Source organism: Myripristis murdjan, chromosome 2 (genome assembly GCF_902150065.1).
Source record: "Myripristis murdjan chromosome 2, fMyrMur1.1, whole genome shotgun sequence".
NCBI lineage: Eukaryota > Metazoa > Chordata > Actinopteri > Holocentriformes > Holocentridae > Myripristis > Myripristis murdjan.
Genome location: NC_043981.1, coordinates 10,942,988 through 10,969,809, shown reverse-complemented (window position 1 = coordinate 10,969,809; position 26,822 = coordinate 10,942,988). Strand labels below are relative to the sequence as shown.

At 41.6% G+C, this 26,822-nt stretch overlaps 1 protein-coding gene across 1 annotated transcript; it reads right to left on the bottom strand.

The window, feature by feature from the left end:
• Positions 1 to 1,304: 1,304 nt before the first annotated feature.
• On the bottom strand, positions 1,305 to 26,822 carry LOC115374772 (collagen alpha-1(XXVIII) chain-like). Its single transcript, XM_030073889.1, has 36 exons — positions 26,553 to 26,822; positions 26,242 to 26,408; positions 24,533 to 25,107; positions 22,441 to 22,461; positions 22,284 to 22,346; positions 21,406 to 21,459; positions 21,248 to 21,292; positions 20,988 to 21,014; positions 20,470 to 20,514; positions 20,087 to 20,131; positions 19,880 to 19,933; positions 18,448 to 18,516; positions 18,267 to 18,335; positions 18,094 to 18,162; positions 14,675 to 14,743; positions 13,479 to 13,547; positions 12,970 to 13,038; positions 12,772 to 12,840; positions 12,610 to 12,681; positions 12,405 to 12,473; positions 12,174 to 12,245; positions 11,996 to 12,064; positions 11,626 to 11,694; positions 10,897 to 10,965; positions 10,448 to 10,516; positions 9,926 to 9,994; positions 7,652 to 7,720; positions 7,344 to 7,412; positions 7,164 to 7,244; positions 6,605 to 6,640; positions 6,475 to 6,511; positions 5,720 to 6,277; positions 4,905 to 5,176; positions 3,905 to 4,148; positions 2,701 to 2,895; positions 1,305 to 2,502 (listed from the first exon to the last, which is right to left on the bottom strand). Exons 2-36 carry the CDS (start codon positions 26,390 to 26,392, stop codon positions 2,495 to 2,497), a joined length of 3,690 nt encoding a protein of 1,229 aa, XP_029929749.1. The 5' UTR covers positions 26,393 to 26,408; positions 26,553 to 26,822; the 3' UTR covers positions 1,305 to 2,494.

Here is a 26,822-nt window from a genome sequence, read left to right as displayed (position 1 = left end):
TGAAAGAATGTCTGTCCCATCAGCTTTGGACATAATATCCCTTCAGCTGGTGTTGGTGCTCTTCATTCATTCATTCATTCATCCATCCATCCATTCATTCATTCATTCATTCATTCATTCACTCATTCATTCAATATATGTCAGATGTTTCAAAATTAAGAATCCATATTGAGGCAAGCAGTTGAGACTATTGGTAACATCTGTAATTAACAACTGTTTAGTAAACCCATGAATATTCCATAGTCCATTTCTTTCTCATAATGTCCTCTTGCAATTGCTTGAAATTGCATTTGCCTGCAAGACTTGTTTACATAAACCCAAAACTGATTCTGCTCTATTTATAGCTTTTTATATTCCATTTGTGCACTCACACTCGATTTATTTGTCCGTGCTGAAATTTATTATTTTTACAGCTGCAACAAGAAAGTTACGTTTCCCCACACGGATTAATCAAGTTTTATATTATTTTCTCCTCTTATCCTCTCTTAAGTCTTCCATTTAAGCCAATTTTAGTAAACACCCTTCATAATGAAACAAGTCACTAAATGTGCATGGCAGTGGGCACAGCACTGGTTAGATTGAGGAGTGTGAAGGAGCTGTGTGCTAAAAATGGATCACAAAAGTTTGGGTGGGTCGGGGCAGCAGCTGCGTGTAAAACAGGTGAAAGGCAGGGAGACAGACAGCTCGGTGCACCAATCAGCACTGGCTGTCTTGCTCTCAGTTTGGTTTATTGTCAGTAGAGTAGGATCAGCTGCTTATATGTGTGTGTGTGTGTATGTGTTTCAAATGAAGCCTTCAGACACACTTCACTACTCTCAATAAATAAGGGTGTCTCAACTCTCAAAACATGTCTCCATGCCTTTCAGATACATAGACAAAAGATCTTAACAGGCTGACAGAAGTGAATGTTTTTAACATAAAATGTATAAAAGGACAATTAAAGGGGGCTATTGCTGATGTGTCTGCATCAGTAGGATCCTACTTATTTCTGTGGCCTGATAAAGTTGAGGAGGAGTGTGTAGAGTTAGGTAACAGCTCTCCTGTGGGCAGCACTAAAGATAGATCAGACTATGCCACTTGTCAAGGAGTGTCTAACATGTAATTTAAGCACAAGGCAAGAGTGGATCCAGCACAAGAAAGCAGTGCCACTTCCCTAATGTCGCAGTAAAATAATTAATTGAATTTTAAATCATGTTTTTTTTTTTCTGAAGTCATAGATTACAAATGCAGTAGTACTCATTTATAGTAATTAATTCATTTTTGCATATTTTATCACAAATGATAATTTTGCACAGATACAGTTGTCAGTTTGGAGAAGATTTATTAAAAATGCTCGACATCAAATGACAATGTAACATACAGGACTCACTGATTTACAGTCAGCACAGGCGGGTAACATGACATAGTGATCTAAAGAAATGTTTCCCCATGGTGTCAAATGCCATCATCATGGCACTAATGTTCCCAGTAGAGGGCAGTATACAACTCTGTGTGTGTGTGTGTGTGTGTGTGTGTGTGTGTGTGTGTATACAGTCTGTCCATCAATATTCTGTATTATAATTAGATTATTGTGTGAACAAACAGGCTGAGCTTTACACAGTTTCAAGTGTTAGTGGTTAAAAAAATAAAATAAAATAAATGAGGCGTCATAAAACACAAAACATCACATTTTCATTCATGAAGTCTGAAGAAAAAAAAACAAAACACATTCATACGCACAAAACTGTTCCTTGACGTTACAGAGCATCAGTCATTTTGATTAAACAAAAAATAAGCAAAAATATATTTTATTGATATAAGTGACAGCTTTGATGAAAGGTATCATCTTTGCTGTGTGTTACTGGCTCTTGTGATTATATTTAAAAAAAGGACCTCAACAGATTAAACCACTGATATGATTTTGTGGTACATTGCTTGACTGATTGATACCAGTGCAACAAAGATATTACTGAACATGTTGAGCAACACACCTTTTTCACAATCTTTGCAGCACTTACATACTTGTAAGTAAGTAAGTCCAAAATAGTTTCACACAGATTACCATGTCGCACAGCTTTTGAAAAACCCAGGGGAACTGGAAACAGGTTGTACAAATGCTCATTTGTATTCCTGAGTGGGAGTGGTGGAATATCTTCTGGGTTAGATGCTGATCTAGTTTGTAGTGTGTAAAAGTAACACACACATTAGAGGTATCTATCTTTCAAAGCTAAATTTTCTGTTACTGCAATTAAAACAGGACAATGACAATATATGAGTACAATAAGTGCTATAGGAGGGGACGGTTGGGTACTGTATGTGCGTTTTGGGGTGGTGTCCTGAGATAGAACTGAGATTCAGTGGTTTATCTTCTGAATGCAGATCCTGACATGGTGCATCAGTGTATATGCCTGGGAATTATGCAAAGAATTTTACATAACCCAATGAAAAACTGCCAGTATTAGCTGCCCCCTCCTTGAAATGAGATCTACAGCAGATGCACGGCAGATGCCTTCCCTCAGCCTCCTATAGAAGGGAAAACATGTGATAATGTCAATACCCAGCAACATTCACAACCAATAAAACTATTATGGCATTTTTTTCAGCTGAGGAGATTGGAAAAAAAAAATCAAAGAAAATAATCGTGTTGCTGGATGGTAGACTATGTGCGAATGACATGAGTGGCATTAATATGACAGGAGTGATGTTTTTATTAGAGTGTACCGGTTGATCTGGCAAGCACACACGTCCTCTTGCACTCCTCCTCTGTGTCAAAGCGGTTCTTGTTTCCATTACAGCCGCCATACCAGAACTGGGCACAGGCGTTGGCTTGCTTATCATAATACCAGCGGATGTTATAGTCCCGACATGTGCCCTGGTCCAGAACCAAGGCACAGCGAGGGTCCAAGGGTACAAACTCTGGAAGAAGACACAAAGACGCTGTTGTGAGGGGAGACGATAAGAAAAACATATCTGTCCAAACACTTCAAGTACCTTTCCACCCAACAATGACTCCCCAAAATCATCCACACACCATTAAATATAACAGGTCCCCTTCTCCTCACCTACCTTACCTCATTAGCCAAGCCTTCAGTCACATACTTATCATAACCCATGAGCCAGAGTGCCCATGCCATCCCCATCAGTCCTGTTTTTTATAGAAGGGCCAAGTTCAAGAAAAGCTCTGTTCCCTCTGCCATATGCACTCTCAACAAAGTGGACTGGAACTTGTTGCCATACTGGCATTGTTGTCCTCCATCTGTCCACTGGACTGCCAAATATGATATCTCAGGAGGTATCTCAGATGCTACTGGTTGTATTTGCCGAAATTTGGAAGAAAGAAAATTCTGACAGGCTTGACGGCGGCGCCATGATTGAAGCTCCAAAGTCATAACGAGGCCATAAATCCACACTGTGAGCTGAACTGACACAAAACTTGCTACCTGTATTCAGTTATACATACAAATCACACTTGCCTCCTGAGGATGTTAAACATTTTATTTACTTATTTTAATGATTGGATCCATTTATTGGACAGCCACAATGCTCAATAAATGTATTGCCCCAGTTATGGCAAGCAGCTAATTTTCTGTTGATGTCTGTTGTTGTCTCTGACATTTAAAAAAAAAAAAAAAAAAATGCAGATGAGGGCTGCTATAAGTAAATAAGTAAAGGTCAAAATTTAAATAATTTGAAAGGTAATAATTACCCCACTGGTCCGATATGGAAAAAGCTAGGAATGATTATACAAATTGTTATTGATTGGCCTGAAGTGCATTTGTGCTAGCTGTGAAAAAGAATTTATCCTTGTCAAATATAATTACCTACCTCATGTACTGGACTCATGCAAGAATAGAAGAATAGAATAGACTAGAATAGACTACACTAGGCTAGACTAGAATAGAATAGAATAGCGGACTGTCTCTACCTTTGGGCAGAGCTGGTCTTTGTGCAGATCCACCTGAAGACGATGTAGTTATATTTGTAGAAGATGATGAAGATGAAGATGAAGATGAAGAAGAGCCTCCTGTGTGGAAAGTAGAACTTTCCCTGCCAGGTTGGACGGGTCTGATTGATGACGTGTTGCGGTTAAATGTGTCCCCACGATCGCTTCCCTGATTTGACGACGTCTCAACATAGACGTTCTGCCCTCCTCCTCCCTGACGGTGATCCTTCCACAAAAACAAATAAATGACTATAATTAAACAGAATAAAAAAAACATGAAAAACAGTAAATAATACCTTTATGAAACTTCTCTTTTTGTAATGAAACTCTCTAAGCTCTTTTCATAATTAAATTCTGTGTACATTTGCACTTGTGTTCAAAGAGGAATCCAGCATCATTGTAGCTTTCAGTAGAGTGATAATCATTACTTTTGTTGACTATTAAAGTGTATATGAATGTATCTGTGGCACTATGTTATGACATTTGATATTTTATGATGTCACAGCATAAAAATATAACAACAGACCTCTTTCACAGCACACAGGTGTTACCAGTGACATTAATTAGGCTTCTATTCCATAGACATAAACAGAACAGAAGCCTAATTAATGTCATTAGTAACACCTGTGTTTACCTGCTGTTTGATGTCAAAATGGCTGCTGTGAAAAAGGTCTATGATATAATAATAAAAAAAAAAACTTTAAAATGAATGCCATACATTACATTCATATCCTTTATATTACTTATTAATACTTTATGGGTGGCACTGTATTTTGTGGCAATGCAGATGGGCAGTACTGCAAACAGTCTGCAAGCGCAACATGTATTTTAAAATATATCTATTTGTTTTTTCTTGACAGGAAGGTGTTCCTATGTGATTGCCTTGCTGTGTAATGCCCAGAGCAATACTGTCCATTACAGCTACTCAGCATTTCGTGTTGTGTACGGGTGCCTGAAGAAGAGCATGAGATGTGTTGCATACCTGTCCTGTGCTGCCGTGCTGCGCGGTTTCCCCTCGGCCCTGACTGTGAGTGCTGGTGCCAACACTGATGCCAGTCTGACGGCCGTTCAGCGTGTCCCGACTGGTCGCAGGCCTGTAACCATAGCCACCGATGGCGTAGTTCCCATTGATGGCATTCCTGTTGCCGTTGTAGCCGTTGTTGCCATAGCCATTGTAGCCGTTGGTGACCCGGTTGTAAATCAGGGCTCCGTTCTCGTCCTCGCAGAACTGACTGACCAGCTTGGACTCGAGAGCTGAGGCAGAAAGGAAGAGAGGGGAAAGTTTGAGCCATAGATATAGACCGAGGAGAGTTTCCAACTGAGGGCAAAGATAAACTGGTAACTGGTAAAAGACCTTTTGCAAAGCATTTTCACATGAAATAGCAGGTATTAATTAAGGTTCCATTCCCTTTAAGTGTAGCAGTGCCTTTCCAGTGAACCAGCATGAAAAACACTAAGACCCTGGCTCTGTTACACCTGAATGGAACAAAAGATGAATTAATGCCATTAGTAACACCTGTGTTTACCTGGTATTCATGTCAAATGGCTGCTGTGAAAAAGCTCTATTGTCCTGGGTGAGATATTGTGTACATGAGATACTGAACACCCTCACAGTTTACATTGCCTTGATAAAGCTTTGCTGCTCTGTAGATTTACCACAACTACAAGTATGAAACCAATAACATACATGAGCTGAATTTACAGGAGATGTAATGAGGCAAACTAAAACAGCATGCACTGTAACACAATAGAGCATTCAGCACAATTGAAGACATAAAGTTGGCCCGTCTCTCAAACCTGGCAGGGTGTTGAAATCATCAATGAGGAACATGTGCTCGCTATCTGGGTCAGAGGCGATCAGATTCAGCTCTCTCAGGAACTCGGCCTGCGTCGGGTCGGAGGTATTCACGATCCCCAGAGCAAACATCTCAATGTTGGCCGCGTGCGCTTCCCGCACCGCTATGTCCAGCTTCACCGGCTCTCGTTTGTCTGTCTGTCCGTCGGTAATCACGATGGCCACTTTGCTGACTCCTGTGCGGGAGCTGTAGAAAGCCTCCTGGGTGGCTTTCCGGATGGCCGTGCCGGTGTAAGTGCCCTCTCCCATGTAGGGGATGTTCCTGATGGCCTGCTTGACGTCCTGTTTGGTCATGTAGCGGGCCAGGTTGAACTCCAGCTTCACCTCCAAGCTGTACAGCACCAGGCCGATCCTAGTGGCGTTGCGGCCCACGGTGACGCGGTCCACCAGAGCCATTACAAAGTCCTTGATGATTTCAAAGTTCTCCGGGCCCACGCTCTCTGAGCTGTCGATGACAAACACCAGCTCCATGGGCCTCTCCTTACATTTGATACCACATCCTGGAATAAAATCACATCAATATGTGCGATCATGCTTTACTGTGTCAGGAATTTCTCCTAATGACTTACAGATAATGTGAGGATAAGAAAGTGGCTTACATTCAGAAGCTTCACTAAATCTTCTGTTGTATAAGAGCATATAAGTTTAAAGTATATTGAAATTAACTGAGTATTTCAAGGACATCAAGATGTTTTACCACAAATCTCCTTGATCATGCGAATGATGTCCTCTCTCTGAAATGAAAAAAATTCACAAAGTGTGAGCACAAACAAAAGAACAAGTGCTGTAATTGAGGTGGGAGTCAATGTAAAAGTGTGTGGACTTACAGTAAGGCCTGCTTCACCTTTGATCCCAGGTTGACCCTGAGGTGTTAAACAAGAACAAAGTGTCTGCTGATTCGTGTGTATAATGCGATCGACAGAGATGTCTTTTCAAAAGATAGCGAAATTGATACCAAATGTTCATCTTATTTGAAAGGAGAAAATGAATGAGTCAAAAGGGATTAATGAGGTGTGAAGTCACAGGTACAGTGGATTATATTACACATCAACAGGGTTTTACTAATTACATTTCATGTGGAATGACTATTTCATCACACATTTCCCTGACCGATGTGCAAGTGTCTAGGCAGAAATGCTGAATTTTGCTGCTGAGTAGCTGATTTTTATGTCCTGTAAATAAGCTCATAATCAGAGAAGGATTATAAGACATTTTCTGCAACATTTTCTATAATTGTTTGGTTACAGTATGGACCATTTTCCATAAACCTTATAGACCCGGAAACACATTTCCAGGTTTTCTCTGAAGTTAGAAGCCTTGCTTTCAAGCCACCACAGAGCAGTATTTAATTCATGGACACGTAAAAGCGTCATTAGCATGACTCACAGCTTGCCCAGGGAGTCCAGGGTCACCCATATCTCCTTTGATTCCTTTCAACCCCCTCTCCCCTACGGATCCACGGTCACCCTGTCACATATTGCATGGCAAAAGGTCATTGATCAGGACATAAGACAGCATAATACATGCATGGACACACGCAAACTCAGAGACAGCATGGTGACTCACTTTAGCTCCAGGAAAGCCCTCTCCAGGTGCTCCCCTTGGCCCTGTCACGCCCTGGGCCCCCTGCTCACCCTGCATCAAACACAGATTCCAGTTAATAGGACCCAATTGATAGCTGGGTGCCGCACCACAATCAAGGCTCTTAAGTGCATGCAGAGAAACAGATGGGTAAATCAGTATGAACTATCTCCCTAAACATACTCTTGACTAAATTAAATAGAATTTGAATAAATTCTATATTGTTATCTCTATACTTATTTAACGATGTTTCCTTTTAAAAGTACAGATAGAGGACAATGAATCAAACCTACCTTTGGCCCCTGAATGCCTTGTCCTGGCGGCCCTGTTGGCCCTGATGGGCCAGGTCGTCCAGTATTGCCCTGCAGATGATTGAGTAAGCATTGCCTTAGCATAGAGCTCATTTCCACCATCACTATTTTACTCTTGTATCACACTTTGGAAACTCTGCCATGAACTGCAATAAACCCAGCTATGTCCTACTGTTCAAGGCAAGATGTGGAATAACATCAGGAATAACTTCCCTGTTAAATTCATATATGGGCTAATAAGGGCTTCATGCTGAATGGTTGAAACAGATCTACCTGAACAGGACATGCATGACGGTGCTTGGGCCTTAATTGGATCATGTGTGAAAGAGCAGAGCTGGTGCAAAAACCTGCAGGACAGGAAGTCCTCGAAGACATGGTTGGGAACCACTGCTGTAGTTATAGAGATCGGCGGCTAATTTAATTGAAATGTTTGGTACTTTTTAAACTCCACAGTCTAATGCTGCATCACTTGAATTTAGAAATTGGAATTTCTGTCTTGTAAATTTAAAAGAAACATGGCATTCACAATGTCAACTCAGTAAAAATGGATGTTCTTTTCTTTGTTGTTCCTTGTGGAGGAAAATTCAGAGTTTCTTCTCGTTGTGAGCATTCATTTATCCTGAGCTGACTGTGAGCGCCAGGTTTTCCGTGTCAGAAATTTGCAAGACGGATATTCCGAGGTCTGAGATCCCGTGAACGCAGTGTTAGCAGCCGCAGAACAATGCAGCTGTGTACAAGGGAATATATTATCTTAAATGACACATAAAACAACTTAAAAAGCACCATGTGCCACTATTTTTTGGGGTGGACAATTACAAGATGTATTTGACTGTGTGGCAAGTTTCCCACTCTCAAAAAGGATATTTATAAAGTTTTGTGAGCCTGCAAATGAGTGCCCAGTTGGATTGAGCTGAAGGCTGCAGCAAACTGGCAAGTTTCTCATCTCTTAAACTAATGGTGGCATTGTGCTATGTATGGTTATAAATGACAGGTGTCAGCATCATGTATTTACAGCCTGGGTGGAAAATACCGAATCTATCCTTTACCAACTGTTATGTCTAACTTCAGTCTGTGTTAAATATGTTTAATAGTCATTATATATATATATATATGTGTATATATATAATACATGCATGGACACACGCAAACTCATAGACAGCATGGTGACTCACTTTAGCTCCATATATATATATATATATATATATATATATACATATGGCAGTAGATAGTGTGGTGTATGTCCAAAATGAATACTGTAAGAATAAGATCAAATTGACTAAAATCCAGGCATATTAGTTTCAGTATCATCAAAACAGAGCAGTCATGTATAATAATCTGTAATTGATCTGCTACATCTACGTCAAGCATAAGAGATGGAAATGACTGGATATGAAAGTGGAACATGATATGAAACATCGTTGATTTTCTATCTTGAGAGTTTTGTCTAGGAAGAATCATTTTCTAAGTTAGGATTATCCTTATTTCTGAAACACTGAGTCACAACAGCCTAGCGTCACCATTTTCTCAAAGTAGATAAGGGCTTGAGTCTACCTAATAACCATCCGATGCTGCCAGTGAGCTGCTTTCTCAGTTTTACCCATGGACTGTTTTAGTTGAGTCCTTAAATAAATCATGCCCACTGATGCATGACTGTGAAAGCCCTCAGACCTGTAGCAACACTAGTCAGAGGCCTGCAGGGAATTGGGATGCGATATTTGAGGACATCTGGGTGCTGAGAGTCGCTTTGGTTGGGCGTGCTGGGCCAGTGCTTCTCATTAGACACATATGTCTGTGGAGATTCACACACTGCAGTGATGTGTCAAAGCACTGGAGGGGAAATCGTGATAAATGCCCTGTACAGATGAAATGCATATAACTGGCAGCTTTTGAATACAAGGCCTCTGTGGTGGGCATGTTCACACACAAGATGAAGCACTATTTTTTAATCCGGGGCTGTCTGACAAGAGCTAAAATGCAATTCTTCTGAGGATATGACTCAATCACAACCATCTGGTTGTATGCAAGATAAAATTAGAAGTCTCCCTGCATAACTAAACAAATTATAATGTTGTCCTTGACGGGTATGTGCAAAACAGAGTGCAAAAAATGAGTCTTTCATCAGTTTAAACTGTGATTAATTAAATATTGCATTGATAAAAAAACTTGTTTCATGAAAACTTTGATATCTTAAACAAATTAGAGGCCATGATAATGGGGACTTAATCTGAAATAATCTTCCAAAAAGTTTTGATGTACCGGTGGTCCTTGGAGGCCTTCTCCAGGAGGTCCCGGTAAACCTGGCAACCCACGGAAACCAATATCCCCCTGGAAAGATGGAAAGAGTGTACGCATACATTCACATAGCACCACGCAAACAATTCAAATTTACTATTAACTCTTAATATCCTTAAAATTCCTTAAGGACACAAGTCCGTAAAGAAGTCAACAAATCAACAAAGGAATGTAGATTCACATACATCCGTAACATCTTGACATAAGGTAGATCACCACACTGCTATTAAGATTATGATACACATTTCAAGAAAATTCTGTAAAATTTGAATTGGAAACAAGTGAAATTATTTCACTGGCACATTTTAGGATTGATTGTCAGGCTAGATGACTTGTTTAGATGGATATTTTTGCAGGGTGAGTACAAGATAATAATGTATTTATGCATCTGACATGTGCACACACACTTGCTCTCTCTTTTTCTCATTTGCCACTAACAGGCATGTACTTTATACATATTTTTCTTGGTCTGACAGAAGCGCTCACCTTTGGTCCGGGGATACCCACTCCTTCAAGCCCTGGTTCTCCTGGAAGCCCGGGCAAACCAGGAGGGCCCTAAACAACACGGGACATGAGGGCACAGTAAAACACACTCAGAGCAAATAAACCTCTCCAGACACAAATTAACATGTTTTCCTAAGTATCTGCTAATATCCCCTCCACTGTGTCTCCTTTTCACACTGCCCATGGTCTAAATAAGAGAAACAAAAGCTCAAAGGCACTGCTCACTGCCTTTTAAGATAAATGCTGGTGAACTACTGTAACTTTTGGTAATAAATGTAAAAATGATACATAGATGGTAAGAGCTGATTGATTAAACGGGGCAGACAAAAGACAGATGACTAGATGTATACTAGATGCATAGATGAATAGAGTGAATGTGCACGTTGATGGATGGACAGATGGGCATAGCAGTATCTTAATCATTTCCTCACCACAGGCCCAGGGTATCCATCTCCTTTGGGACCAAACGGACCTGCAGGGCCTGGATCTCCACGGTCCCCCTACAAAGCACATAAATACATTTATGTCAATAAATCACTCATACAAAGAATACAAAGTGATTTACACAAAGGTTTACAAAGGAAGGGGAAGTAGGATGTGGATGGAAATGAAAACATGTGTTTCATGTGCTCCTGTGCCCTTGGCGATACGCCATACAACCAAACAGAGGATCGTCAAACGCACAAAGAATGCTATACAATTCCATCAGGTAAAAAGTTTAATTTTTTTTTTTTTTTGACAGGATGTTGATTTTCTGCATTTTACGCCGTCTCTGCTCTTGTTAGACACCAACAAATTGCTTTCTAATGCAATGCACAAAACCTGATTTACACAAATAAATCTTTTACAATGAGTAGACAATGATGTTGGTAAAATTGTTTGGCAATAGGTCCTTAAAATGAGAAAGCTAAGCGTACACATGGAGCACTAGATAGCCTGTGAAATATATATGTTTGATGATGGATTTGCCAGCAATGGGTGCATACACAGCAGGGTGCATTGCAAGACAGATGTCGTATGTTTGCATTGCTTCAGGGAAAATCTGACTTAGAGTGTGTGTGTTACAATACTGCAGGCAGGCTTCCCAAACATGGATTAAGCTATGTCAGGAGTAATCGGCTTTTTGTATTATTCTTATAAATGTTTATAGTGAGTAATACCTTTGGACCAGGAAGTCCATAGCCAGTCTCCCCAATTGGACCTGAAGGACCAGGTGGGCCGAGGTCACCCTAGGACACATGCATGATTTTATGTATTTTCTACAATGCTGCAACATTTACATATAATCTCATATTCATATTCCTAGCATTGTAGTGACAACAATGTCTGGCAAGTGAAAATTAATGCCAGCGGGATGTGATAATTGCTTCCTTTTTTTTTTTATTAGAAGGAAGTTGTCACTCTTGAAAGAGGGAGGAAATAGACAGATCACTTCACAAGCATCAAGAAAAGGAGAAAAGCACTTGGACTGGATAAAACTCATGTAGAGCTGGAGGTGGTCACAATGTTATCAGAACTGAGTGTAATTACCTTGGGTCCGATAATGCCGCGGCCTGGCAAACCAGGTAAACCCAATCTGCCTGGAGACCCTGGTTCTCCCTGATTAAGGTCAGAGGAGTTAAAATCAGTACGTCATAATTAACCAGTCCTCATCATTTTTCATCATTGGAATTATTTAATGGTCAGCGATGGCTTAAAAGCTTCAAACCTTTGCTCCCGAGGGTCCAGCAATGCCAGGTGGACCAGTCAAGCCTCTAATTCCCCTTTGGCCTTGGTCGCCCTTTCAAATCATAAGGAAAACATTTCCTAATCTCATGACTGTGATAGAATTTATAATGATACAGCAATTACGGGAACCCTGGTGGGCAATATGTAAAAAGGGGACCAGGGAATAAAAAACAAATTAGACGAGGTAAGAGCTGAAGATGAGGAATCTTACCTTCTCACCCTGGTTGCCAATTCCAGGTGCACCCTCTGGCCCCCTCAGACCTGGGGCGCCTGGTTCACCCTATGTAAACACATACACACAAACACACATATGCATGCATACACACACAATAAATCTTAGAATACTCTCTGAGGACTTTAAGGGTTTTGATATGGAGGTAGATAGCTGGGCATGGATAGGTGATAAATTAATCTACCTTCTGCCCTGGGGCTCCATCCTCTCCTGGCAGACCTGGCAACCCACCCAAACCTGATGCTCCTGGCTCACCCTAGCAACAGATTCTGTGTCAGTGTATGGACTGAACAGTAATAGCATTTGAGAAGTATGGATGGAAGCAGCTGATGTGGTTTTGACCCACCTTAGGTCCAGGTTCGCCAGCACCCCTCTCTCCTGTAGCGCCGACCTCCCCCGGCAACCCTTGGTCTCCCTGTGTGAGACAAAGTGACCTTCCTCTTAGGAATTTATTTTTGATCTTATACCATGTTACAACCAATCATTTACCAGCATTTGGCACCAATGTCAAACTAAATGGCATAATGAGCATACGCATACAAACCTTGGGTCCAGGTAAACCCTCTCCTACAGGGCCTCTGCTTCCTGGTGGCCCCCTTGGCCCCTCCATACCCTAAAGGGAAACATGGAGATAATAAGAGATCCATGCTGGAGTGCTTTGTATTTGTCACACAATGCTCAGTGATTAAAAACAATGTTTCATTCACTGCAAAGAAATCCATCTTAAGTCAGTTAGTCTCATATTCAATTCTAAGATTGTTTTTCTTAAAACAAGATCTTAAAGACACTTGTTTCTAATCCTAATCAACTTGTTTCCAGAATTTTCTTGAATCAAGTGTCAGTTTCTTGATCCTTGTGGGCTGATCTGCCTTATTCTGCCTAGTTTCAATATATTTATTGTTCCTAGAAAAAAAACCCTTAAACAAATGAAACTGCACTGGAAACAAGTGGGACGTTTTCACTTGTTTAAAGAAAAACAACATTTTAACACTGAATATGAGAATAAATGACTTGTTGAGATGAAGACTTTTTGCAGTGATTTTTTTTACTTACCTTTTCCCCCTGTATGCCTGCCCCAGGTAGGCCAATAGGCCCTGGAAGGCCTGGAGGGCCAAACTCCCCCTAAAGGAAATGAGAACGCAAACCAATGATGATGAAACCATTTAAATGCTAAAGAACATCACACTCAAATATCAAATAGCACATTTCATGATTTATCATATGGAACACATCCAACAGCAAATTACTCTTTGCAAGGCTCCTGTGCATTTACTGTAAATAAAATACTTTGCATGCATGAGTGCATTGCATGAGTACCTTCATGAAATAAAATCTTCTATTTACATTTGTCACTCAGTGACTTTTTCTTATTTGACTCACTATCTTATCTTTTCATCTGCCATATGCAACAATAACATCAACAAATTTATTAAATTAATGTACATAAACACTGTGGGAAAGATTTAATTTGCAATAATTTTTCACATAGTGAGCCTTGCAGCTGACTGATTTGTCATTATCACAAGGAAACCCTGTAATTATCTCTGGGATGGATTTCACCACAAGACTACAGTAAAAGTGCCAGAGCGATCCATGCCAACAACCCCTCTATAAAATGCTAATTTCTCTTCTGCTGGGACTACTGATTAGCTTTACGTTTTAAAAGGCGCACTAAGGCTGTCTTTGGAAATTACTTCATTCATTCCAAAATGTTAACGTCACCCATTACAGTGATATCATACAAATGGCAGATGCTGTTTTTCCTACAGAACGTAAGTGCACAACTGAAGATGCATTTTAATTCAAGTCCAGGTGGTATAGTATTTGTCTCCTTATAGCTTCCTGTCAATGTCCATGATCTAAAACACTGTCAGCTCTTGTTATGAAGAAAAAAAACAACATCAATAACTGTATGCCATTGTGTATGCCATTGTATGAGTTTTTATCTTCAGATGATAGAGAGAATGGAGAAGAGCCTAATAACAGACACCAGTGCAGAGCTAACTTTCCCACAGTCCTAAACACAAACCCTTGAGTCTCAGTGCTGCTACTCTCTGTGCAAGCAGTAACCCAGCCTGATTCATCACCTCTGAGCAGACAGGCCTCCTATATAACACCACGCTGAATGCAGTCACCAGTGACTGTGCCAACTCTTTGCTCCTGTTCTCAACAGGAGTCTGGGTTCATCAGCATGCTTGTGTGAAGGCCATTCAGCCAGCCGCCTTATTTACAGCCTCTCTGAACTGTACCTTGTCCCCTTTGATTCCAGCGCCTGGCTGTCCTCTGGGCCCCCGTGGCCCCTCCAAGCCTCGCTCTCCCTGAGAAGACACACAGAGAAGTTAGTGAACTTTGCCTCATGAGGGGGCGGTTACATTATGTTTGATTCATCCAAAAAATAAAAAAATGTGCATGGTTGTATAGAACTGGATGGTGGGAAATTGCTAAAATTAGAGCTTGCTCCAGCACAGGTGTTACTGTGAAGTTGACTGCTATTGATCAGCCGTGCAAATTCTTAAGTCAGAGTTCACCAGGGTTGAACTTCATTTCGGAGCGAGGAGATGAAATTTCTCAGCAGATGGAGACAAATACATTTTCCCACCTTTGCATGCGTTTGAATTTAAACCAACAGAATGCGAAAGACAAGTGTGACCGCCCTTTGAAACATTAAAGGTGCACTATGCAAAATTGCTGAGGGTTAAGTGAAGCAACTCTTCAGACTAAACAGACAAAAAACAAGGACAGCACTGATAAATTACATGCATATCCCACGTTATTTGTCAGTTAAACTGATTCTCACTTCAGTTGCAATTTTGGATAAATTTACAGGGCCATATTTTATAAATCAGTCACATGCTATGTTGTTTCCATGTGACGATTGAGTCAACACTTGTGAACTTGAACCAGCCTTGATTAAAGCTAGAAATCAAAGAGAGGATCCTTGAATTTGTGATGTCACTGGGATGTAAAATGGGCTGCTCCACAGACAGTGAATGGGACACAGATTTTGTGGAGATGCTAAATTGAGCTGTTGCACCAAAACTAAGTTTAGATTTGCAGCATTGCAAATGCGTATGAACCAAAATTCAAGCCTCATTTGGTTGCAAGAATACACATAAAAATGTTATGGCTCAAGAAGTCAGTGCCCCATTAATTGTCTGTGGAAGATTTTATAGTACCACGATTTCACAAATTCAAGTTGACAATCACCTACATATTGAATGCAATCTCACTTTCTTGGCAGTGACACATCCATCCATTCATTCACCCCCTTTTTCCCCTACCTGCCTATTCCTATTCAGGGCATGACACATCCATAGGAAATGTTTTCTGTTCACTACCATCACATTATCTCATATCTAAATCATATGCCTGAAATACGCACAATGCAGAACAGGCAGACCATCAACCAGCTAGCATGACAGAAAGCAGACAAACTGTGGTATTTCTGATTGTGGCTTGGGTAGACGTTCCAAGACATTCCGCTTTAATTTCTGTTTACGCTGCCAGGCAGATGTTCGAGTTGACGAAAGACAATCGTGTTTACAGAGACAGGTACCAGTGACGGACAACAGGAAGGATGTAAAACAAACTGTGATGAGTGCTGTGAGGTTCTGATATGTCTCAGACTTGTATCTCTGAGATCAAAGTGAGATCAAAGGGTCAACATGGGTCCGGCAGATGCTGAGATGCTGGGAAACAACTCATTCAGCTTTCCAGGGTGGGTTTGGCGCTGAGCCCGAGCAAATCAGTATTGTTAGGCTCAGAATCCACAGAAACCACCAGAATGTTTCTCAAAGTCACAATAATGCTATTGCGGGGCTTCAAATCTGACTGGAAGCATTAAAGAAACACAAAAATGGGAAAAGAAAACAGTGAGGGATTAGACCAGGAATCCAAGTTGACACTAAGTACAACGAGAGATGTATGCCGCAATGTCCTGTGGTGTGATTTTGCAGAAAAGTAAACTTTCCCTTGAGAAAATAAATTTCCTCTATTCAAGAAGTCATCCAAGGACAATAAGAAAACACTATAGATTCGAAGATACAGATGTAGACTCATTGGCAGAGAATACTGTACCTGTACACAAAAAATATATATATTCTTTATCATAACACCATGATCTCTAATTTTGGCCCACAAGCCAAGGTGTTAATGATGTGGAAAAAGATCATATTGTGGCTGAGCTCCTGTGAATCTGGAGCTTGTCGGGACACGCCGCGCGAAGAACGCTGCTTAGAACGAGAACGCCATCTGCGAGTTCAAGGTCAATCTTGTGCGGAGGGAAAACGAGCGGCCCTCGAGGCCATTCCTAAATGGTCGGGGTTACACCTCCTTCTGTGCAGAGGTGGAAACTAGCTGGCACCTTCTACCGAGGAAAGGCAGCAAATGATAAATGGGATGAGGTGGAAAAATAAAGAATTTCAAACGAATTGCAGCTATCGAGCTCTCTCATGTAAAGCTTCCCTGTTGATGTCGCAACGCTGAGCTCACCTGGGCTTATAAAAACAATGTGATTCACTTTTAGAGGCAGCAATTCCGTATTTCACGGCACATTTTCCAGCACTGCTAGTAAGGGTTGATTTTTCGGTGACAATTTGGACCTGACAAGTGTTGATTAGAAAGTCGTTTGCCCACTGATAGAGCTGACATGGCTGTGGGGCAGCTGTTCAAAAATATCTAAAAGTGTTAAATGAACTCTGGTGGATGTGGCTGTTCAAAACTATTAAAAGTGTTAAATTAACTCTGATGGATGTGGACTTAAATAAACTCTGGCACGGCGCTGATTTTTACACTCAGAGTTAAAGTAACACTGATGATCCTGTCATGTATTATGTATGTTAGATTATCCAAAACAATCACCACTTCATAAGTATATTAAATATGCACGATTCAAAACTGCTTATGGTTGATTTAAATGAAACTAAAGTGACAAAAAAAAAAAAAAAACATGGAATAAGAAAGAACCATGTAGACTCAACCATCAGCTTACACATTTATTCCATGTTTTTCCACTTCTATCAACCCTAGGCAATTTTACATAGTGCACCTTAAAGAGGACAAGCTGTAGCAGGGAACAAGCCTAGTCTCTGCAGACAGATTTGCATGTGTGTGTGTGTGCACCTGTGTGAGTATGTAACCATGTGTGTGCGTGTGTGTGTGTGTGTGTGTGTGTGTGTAAGAGAGAGGGAATGTGTGCATACATCCTGAGAGGACACAGATGCACGGATGGACTCATTCTTTCCTTAGCCGTCTTTCACTGAGCGACCCACGCTGTCATGTCTCAGGGTGTCCTGGGTATTTTCCTCTATTATATCAGGCTTTCTATCTCTACTCTGTGCCGGCATGTTCTCCTGCTCTGAGCTGGAGTCGATCAATGAACCGGGTCATGGGATGAGGTAATCAGAGCCATGCCGCGTTACCCTACGGGAATTTATGGAACTTCTGTGTTGTGTTATCATCTCTTATAGTGGTACATGTTGTCAATTTCCTGTCATTACATCCTGGAATCTGGAGCCCAGACCGAGCCTTTTGTGCAGGACACTGGGTCGGTAGGCAAACTGAAAATGCATGCATGAAATGGGGTCAAGAGGGTCAAAGCTTTTAACCGGCTGGGGTGTATGATCTTACCCAGAAAAACTGTGAGCCCTGAGACGTAGAATACGCTCACCTTTGGTCCTGGAAGACCCTCGCCAATTGGCCCTTTCTCCCCTTGGCTCCCCTGTGGCCCTTGAGGCCCCTAAGTAAAATAAAAATCTGTTAATGATCCACAAAATTGTACCTGTACTGTAACTTTTTATGTCACAGTAACAGAGTGGGTGGAGCCCTTGAGTAGCTACTCACTGGTAATCCTGGTTCCCCAAGGCCTGGTGGTCCCGGTGGGCCTGGTCGCCCCTGGAAACCAACATCTCCCTACAGAGAGAGAGAGAGAGAGATGAATGTGCAGACAGGGTGAGACACAACAGGTGGAAAAATAATGTGTTCATGAGTTCATTTTCCAAAACAGTGGAGTGGGAAAGTGCACCTTGGGTCCCGGAAGGCCGATCCCTGTTTCCCCTTGGATTCCAGGTGGCCCAGGAAGTCCCCGTTCCCCCTATAAAAGACAGGCAGGGACAGACACGCACAAATAGACACACAGTTACACACAAACACACACCCTTCATTAGTTGGATTCTGGGTTCAAGGCCCCATTTGGACCTGATCTGACATCATTAGAGCCACCCAGGCATTGTGATGACAAGGACCAAAACTTGTTTTTGATTTCCTCATAAGGATTCCTCCTATGCCACTTTGTTTTTGTTGGTTTCTGTTTTATTCTTTGACACTTTACGGTTCACTTGGGTGAGGGGTGAGGAGTTTATGAGAAGTCCCCTTTTCGAAGGTTTTATTGGTAAAGAATGCACTGATTCACATAGAGGCCATAATTTATAGCCATGGTGAGCAGTAGGAGGACGTTAAGTGTGAAGAGGGCGTGGACTTTTGAGCAGGTACATACCGGCACTTTTTCTTTTTTTTTTTTCCTCTCTGCCCTCTCAGGCAAGTTGGGACAGTGTTTAAAGCCAGACATTAGTCTGCCATTCAGTTGATATAGTTAGTCAGTCAGACAATCAACAAGAACATTCTTTCAAAATAATTAAGGTGGGAACACTTGACGGGGAGTGTGGGCTCATGGCAAAATTGGCAGCCTGTAACATGGGAGAGGGGGCTTGAAAAGGGGGATAGACAAATAAGCTGACAAGGTAATAACAGACGCTGCACTTCACAAGGGCGGTATGGACAAATGCTGTATTTATTTAATGTGTAAAGGCCCAAACGTATGGTTGGTCAATGTGTCAGTTGCAGGGCTACTTGACATTTGTGAAGTTATTAATGCCCATGATAAATTGATTTAATCTAAATGCATTTCAAATGTCAACTTCGTGAGGGTAATGCTTCACAGTCTGAGAGAAAAGACCTTTCCCTCTGAAAAGGATAAAAACATTTGGATATGTTATGTGAGCTCTAACACCGCCACCCTTCCAAAGAAACCCATCTCATTTTTCAATTCTGCCACTTCTCAGGAAACAAGTTATACCTTTCCTTTGTGTCGAGAAATCCGTGGACATGGATGCCCTTTCCTACAGCTATGAAAGAGACTTAATTTGAACCAGACCCAATCCACTGGAGAAGGACTTGATGCATCTGACCAAAAACTCAGCTTCCCTCGGTAATGCATCTGGATTTGGGACCGAGGGTCACCTTTGATCAATGCATTTGGATTGGAGAAGGCGAAAGGCTAATCTATGGCACTGTGAATTCATTCGCACATAAGTGAGGGAGCAGTCAGGAGAGAAAATTGAATTTACTTCTTCTCTAGCTTCCTTTTGTTCTTAAACACTTGGCAGAGGTCTCTGATTTTTTTTAAAAGAACTATGTATGCATTTATTTCAAAAAGATCAAGACTGAGGAATACTTACTTTTTTACCCATAGGACCTTCAGTTCCGATATCACCAGGTGGACCAGGCAAACCCTGAATTGTGAATAAATGTCAATAAAGTCATTTATTGTAGGTTAGAGATCAGACAGACTCTTAACATGATAAGATTGGGAAAGTGGATGGCAATGTTTTATTGATGATAAAAAGAAAAAAAAAAAATCAGACAAATGTATTGATCAAATTCACCTGTGGTCCTCGGTTTCCTCTGCCCCCAAGTGGACCCTCAGGACCCTGGAGAGGAACAGGGTTTGGTCACAAATAAGGCCTAAATTTCAAAGACTGTCCTTGGCCATCCACACTGACCACTTTCATCTTACTGTGGCTGAATTAGCGACAGTGTGTTTAATAAAACAAAGCAAAGAATATTAACTGCTAACTGGAGATTAGCAAAAGGCGAAATCAAATGTATAAGCCTGTAAAGGTGGGCACCTTCTGTTTCACCAGTAAAAATGTCACTAAACTGAGTTTTCCTGCACTAAATCCATGAGTAGAACAACTGGAAATTTGATAATTTTACAGGAACAGGAGATAGAAACTGAACTCAGTTATAACATGAAAGGGCAACGTACTCTGTCTCCCTTAATTCCAGGTGTGCCACATTCCCCTCTCTCCCCCTGTTAAAAAACAAGATAATAGTTTAGTGTTCAGGGACATCTTACTGATCAGATTCCATGTTTTCTCAAGAACTGTTACGTAATACAGAGAGCCACTTCCAAGGTGCACTTTCCAAGAAATGTTGAAATATAATATAATTTGACACTGAATAATGTAATTTACATTTTGCATTGGCATCCAACCACCATGAATAAGAAATCAAGAAGGGTTATACTCTCTCACAGGTAACTAGAGATAGCTGTACACAAGCTTCTCATTAAACACATTACCAGCTGAAAACAGTGAACAAAATGCCGTGATATTTGCACAGTCTTTCTGGGATATGCATCCTTTAACAGCTCTTTATGGGGTCTGAAAGCATAATCCTCTAAATTTCTCATACTTTTCCACATTTAGCATGCCTGTGAGAAACCTGTACTTTGAAAAGCACAGGGAAATATTGACAGGCTCTACAAATAGATCCACACAATACCTTCTCTCCTTTGTATCCCGGCTTTCCCTGTGTGTGCAAAACAAAGTCTCGTTAAGACAGGAGTAGACCAACCGCAATGAAAACATTAACACACAAACCAGAGAACAAGGCTTCGCTTTATTCCCCTTTTCATTCATGACTCCCACGCAAATTGACACAAACTGGAAAACATTCCTTGGCTTGCTAATTGTGCCCATTAGCATCAGTCGACGTTAGCGGTTTCAAGGGCTAAAAAAAAAATCAATTGACTCTTTTCTCACCTCTGCCCCTTCTCGACCTGGAAGTCCACTGAGCCCGCTCTCACCCTGGGAAGAAAGTAAAATTGTAAAACATAGGATAGCACCAAAACAAGCATCAGTGGTGGGTTTGTAATGTACTTTTCATAGAAAAGTAAAGGTTACAAGGAATATGCATTTACCTTCTGTCCTTTTGAACCGGGGCTTCCATCCTCTCCGGGACGACCCTTCTTGCCCTGCGGCGAAGATCATGGAAGCAACATGTTTCAATTACATCAGAGGCGTCTTCAAATTGTGTGTGTGTGTGTGTGTGTGTGTGTGTGTGTGTGTGTGAGCGCTCACTCTAGCAAGTGCTCTATTTTTCTACATGTGCGTGTGTTTTCTGGGCTTTGCACGTATTTCCTCTTTCAACTCTCTCTCTCTCTGTCTGCGCATATCATTGTTGGTGTGTTACCGCTGGCCTTGATGTGAGAAACAGCTTTTGTTTGGAGAATTAAGTTTATGAGGATAATTACTCCGTTTCATCCTGCGCGAATACATCAAAGCAAAAACGCTGTGGCCAATTGCGGCTGACCTTTTCCATGTAATAAAAGAAGTGTTCGTGTGATAAAGTGGTGTTGGCAGACGGGATCTATGCTGCATGTAACGTCTCAACCATCGTGCTTTTGTCCTCAGACAATCCCAAACAACTGACTTCTGTTCTAGAAACATGATTCTACCGATTTCTCATGTAAATATCTGTTTAGGCCTGTTCACAATAAACTGCAGGAGGAATGAGAAGCATCCGTTGTACTCTCACTGCTCCGGGGAAATACAGTTTCGCAAACGGTGCGATTTACTAACCCCCCGAAATACCCTGCAATTATCTACTCTGTAAGCATCAAGGGTGCTTTTGTTTGGTTGTGCCGTACTCTATGGTGGTTCAAAAGAGCCATTTAGCCATTTTTGGGAGTAACTGTCTGTCACTGCATCAGAGCAATACATGTGGTTTTAAAAAAAGAGACGTAATGTTATTGAGTGCAGCTGAGGAGGCCTGAAACTGGGGAGGAGGAATACTTACAGCCGGGCCGCTGGGTCCCCTCTCGCCTTTCTCACATGCGCACTTGCTCAGGGCAAGGGGACACTTGAAAGACAAGGAAGTAACAGTCGGAATCAGAGTGGCCTTTCAGAGACACAAATCAAAGGATGTGTGAAAAAGCTGCAGAGCCGAGACTTACCCCTTCATCTGCCAGCTCAGTCTGTGGAGCAAGAAACAGATGAGAAAGTCAAGATGATGTAAGATTAACAACTTACTCAAAGTGTTGCATGATGAAGGTCTTGCAGATTTGAAACTTCCATACATCATAGCTCAGCTATTTTTCACCAAGAGATAAAAGCAACTACAAGCAACACAATTCTATCACATTTCATCTGTTTTCACTGGCCACAAAAAGGGCCTGTTGAGGTGTATTAAAGGATCGAAATGTACAATGCAGAGAAGATACTTTTCAGTCAGCACCATTACCGTCAGAGACCCCACGGGACCCACAAACACCCTCTATTCAAACACCCATTTAAACTCTCTCACTCTTAGCGGGCCCAGGACTCCATTTGTCAGACGGCCTTCAACCTCCTCCACCTGATTTCAGTGAGTGCGGCTTTGATGGACTCACATCCTGAACTTCCTCATGTAACAGACACTCACATCTTGCCAGAGCTCTGTTTTTCAGCCAACAGATTGCTTTTCTCTCAACATGAAAGCCGGCCACATTCTCTATACATGGGAGAATGATCGAGATTCCACCAAGATTAAACACAAACCACATGCACTGGTCAGTGAAATAGTCTCTCTGAGCGTCCAAGGCACATTGCTGGGGGGGCAGTCTGAAGCCACCACAGACAGTCTGTTCATTCTTGTTGTAGGGAATAATACAAACCCAGAGACGGAGGCATACCGGAGATTAAAGGCTCTCAGCTGGGACAGACGTACACACTTATCATATACAGATGCTGTCTATACCAAGGCGGAGAGGGATGAAAGTCTCACTGTAGACTGGTAGAAATTGGGTACTTGCAAGCCAGAACAATGCAGGTTGTCAGGTTAAATCCAATGGGAGTCTGACTAAAGCAGTCAGTGCTTTAGAGTGTTAGAGTGAGATCTACACAGCAAATCTTCCTTATCATATGTTGGTGTGCACCACCTGTGTCAACAGTCAGCCTCAGATTGCAGTGGTGTGCATGGAGCTGGGTGAACTATGTAGCGTGCATGCATGATCTTGCCGGGTTCCCTCTCCTACTGCACCCGATTTTTCCACAAAGAGCTTTAATGTGGAGCAGATGTTTCAGTCAGCAGATCTAAAATGCCTTGTTGTGTCTCCAAGATGTTGCTGTGCAACACATGTTCTAATTAACTTGCACCAAGGGTTTAGGGAAATGACCCCAATTATTCAAGGCAAGATAAATTAGTTCTGCAGAAAAAAAGTAGTTAACAGTAACCCCTTGAAAACAGCACAAGAGACAAAAGAGGCCAGAGAAAATTGACTTGATTTTGAAAGTTATTTTTTGCATGGTGACAGAAGAGGCTAGGCTTGTTACTATGGCAGCAGGTAGCAGGTGTACATCAGGGATGCAATAACCCAAGACATCATAGCAGCGGGAGGTGTTAGCGACAGCACAAAGGAAGTGCTTCTTGGGTTGCATGGGAGTCAAAGTCATGAATATTTGAATCTTTTGGCCCATGTCTGCTTTTTTGGGCATTTTTAAAGGTTCCACATATCATAAATATTGGCTGCCAGTGATAAGCAATTATAGCAATTATTAAGCAAACTAGTAATTTCAAAAAATTGTTACAGGCACAGGCAAAAAAAAAAAAAAAAAAAAAAAAAAAAAAAAATCATACAAGTGTTAGCTGGAGATATATTTTGCCCCCACCATGCACAATGCATAATCATTACTCTTCAGTCTAAGTGTCTATACATGATTTCCAAGGATTTCCAAAATCACAGATCACAGATTAAAAGTGATTTTCCAAATGAGACACAGATGATGACGGCATTGCCTCTCTGACAAAAAATTAATTAATTAATGTATAAAACAACCTGATTTGTCAAATAAATAAAGCTTTCATGAAAAGGGAGGAGTCTAATCCCATTTGAAATACACTACACCAGGCACGTTCCCATTTCAGTTTCTATGTGAAGGCTGTTCATCACACAGAGCTTGGAGGAACCAGAGAGCTATCTCTGAAGGCACGCGTGGCACCATCGCAGTTTTTTTTTTTTACATGCATTGAACCTGATGCAAATTCAAGAAAGTTTATTTTTTACTCACAATCTCTTTGATGACTTTGTCCACTATTCCTCTGTCCTGCAGATTATGAAGGAAGCGAGAGGCTGGTGAGCTAGCAATCAGCCGCAGCTGGGCTATGTTGGAGGGCTCATTGGCTTCAGGTGTGATGCCGATAGTGAAGAAACGGACACCTTGGTTCTTGGCATCCGCCACAGCCGAAAAGATATCTGGGTTCCTGGGATGGGATATGCCATCGTAGAGCAGAATGGCCACCTTAATAGTGCTGGGACCTGACTCCTCCAGGTAGATGCGGGTCAGGTTGGTGATGGCATAGGTGGCGTAGGTGCCGTGACCGATGTACACGATGGGAGCAATTCGGGCCTTGAAGTCTTCAGTGCCCTTCCACTGTTTGAACGTCTGCTCAGTGATAACATGGCTGCTGTACTGGAGGAGGGCTGCACGCGAGCTGAGGCCGCGGCCAGTCTGCAGACGGAGACCCTGCAGACGATCCATCACATCTGAGGCGAAACGCTTTTCCTGTTCATGGTTGTCCTTGGCGCTCTCGGAGCTGTCGATCAGAAAGGCTAACTCCAGACTGCAGTCTTCATCGATGAGCGCTGAGGAGAAAGAGGGGTTAGCCATTAAAATGAGCTGTTAACCATGGCCAAGCTGGTGTCAATAAGGGTCATGGTCAGGTTTATAGGGTCCAAAAACTGGAAAACAAGTGCACATCTCAGACTGGCTCAGGTTCAGACTACTAAATTCATCGTCAATAACTGCTCAGATCAAAAAGAATAAACAACTGCTTCCTATAAAAACTATACAACAACAGCTGGCATTTAACCACTAGATATTAGCTGTTACTAGGTGGTGGCCAAGTAGCAAAGCTGAGATACAGATGTTTCACTGCACTAGATGACACACTACAAAAAATTAACGACATACAATATATTTGCCCTTCGCTGTTGCCAGGATGTCAAGGCCTTTCCCAAGCACTGATTATCACTCATTGTTTTCACATGCAGCAAAATATGAAGACTTGCTATACAACTGATTAAAGCTCAGAGGGTTTTCCCAACAATCAGGTACATGGTGCATCTTGGGTGAAAAATAAGGAAAACGGTTTTGGAGGAAGTAAATGTTTATAGTGTTCAAGAAAGATTAAAATAATATACAGATTGAACCACCAGGCAGGGGAAGTTGGACTGACACCATTTCATGAAGCCTAAGCTGAGTTATAACTTCATATATCTTGACATCTAATTTTGCCACAGGAATAAAAGAAACATGACCTGCTGCATCAACCTTCAGCAATAGAGGGAGGGCACAGATCTAATATACGCTGAGGATAAATCACATTAATCTTCGCAGAAATATGTCATAGAGAGAATGTGCCCGGGAAAAACAGAATTCTCAGCGAATGAAACATGTGGGTAACAGAGCGCAAAACGGCCACACAGGAGATGGATGGCTCTGAAAACCCGGCGAGATATGATCAGTGTAAGTGGTTTACATCCTCAAGCAATGTCCTTGTTGAGTATCAAGGTGCATTTTTGCACCTTTTTTCCCCCCAGTGTATTAATCACATGCACAGATTCCACACAGCTTTACCTCACAAAAAATATCAGGATAAATGTATTATTTTCAACAGCACCAATAAACCAAGTCTCTGATGTGCACACATTGGAGAATGTGAACAGTATAAATCGGTATTGTGAAATATCAGTTTAGTGCAGTGTATTTAGACTTACATCTGCCATTGTTTGGAATGGCATTTCCTGAATACACTTTGCTCTTCCTTCTGGTGCTCACCGCCTCTTCCTCATAGTCATCATCATAGTCCTGTGCCCAGAGACCCTGAAGTCCACAAAGGAGCAACAACCATTGCAGTGAGGGGGACATCACCACCACCACTGGCCTAAGACAGGGGGAAAGAAGGAAAAGAGGAAGAGTCACAGAGTGGTTACAGCATTAAAATACCTTAAAACACTCACACTCTCATATCACAAGCTTTAATAAGCATGCATGATTGAAACTTGGCTGTCAGACATGCATAACTTACAATGCAGCAGTGCTGACTCAGGTCTCCAATGTGCTTAGGTCTGGATAGCTCTTTGTGCAGTAATAAGATTCAGGGAAAAAAAATGTAGAAGGGAGAGTTTCTCTTTTCAGACTTGATAAAGGTTCAGATTAGGTATCCAGGTCCTGAGCATCAAACTGTGTTCTCCTCCAGTGCTGGGTTCTAGTGTTGAGTCTTCAGGCCAAGTTGGTATCATTCAAGGACAATGGCAATGGCAATATGAGCAGCAGCTTGTTTCCAGAAGTTTATTCA

Excerpts from the sequence above, each read along its gene's own strand:
- LOC115374772 (XM_030073889.1), bottom strand. The coding sequence starts at position 26,392 with ATGTCCCCCTCACTGCAATGGTTGTTGCTCCTTTGTGGACTTCAGGGT. Across the intron at positions 19,934-20,086 it reads GAGGAAACCGAGGACCACAG|GGTTTGCCTGGTCCACCTGG; the intron begins GTGAATTTGATC and ends TTCACAATTCAG. Across the intron at positions 10,966-11,625 it reads ATGGACTTCCTGGTCCAAAG|GGGGACCGTGGAGATCCAGG; the intron begins GTATTACTCACT and ends TGTGCTTTGTAG.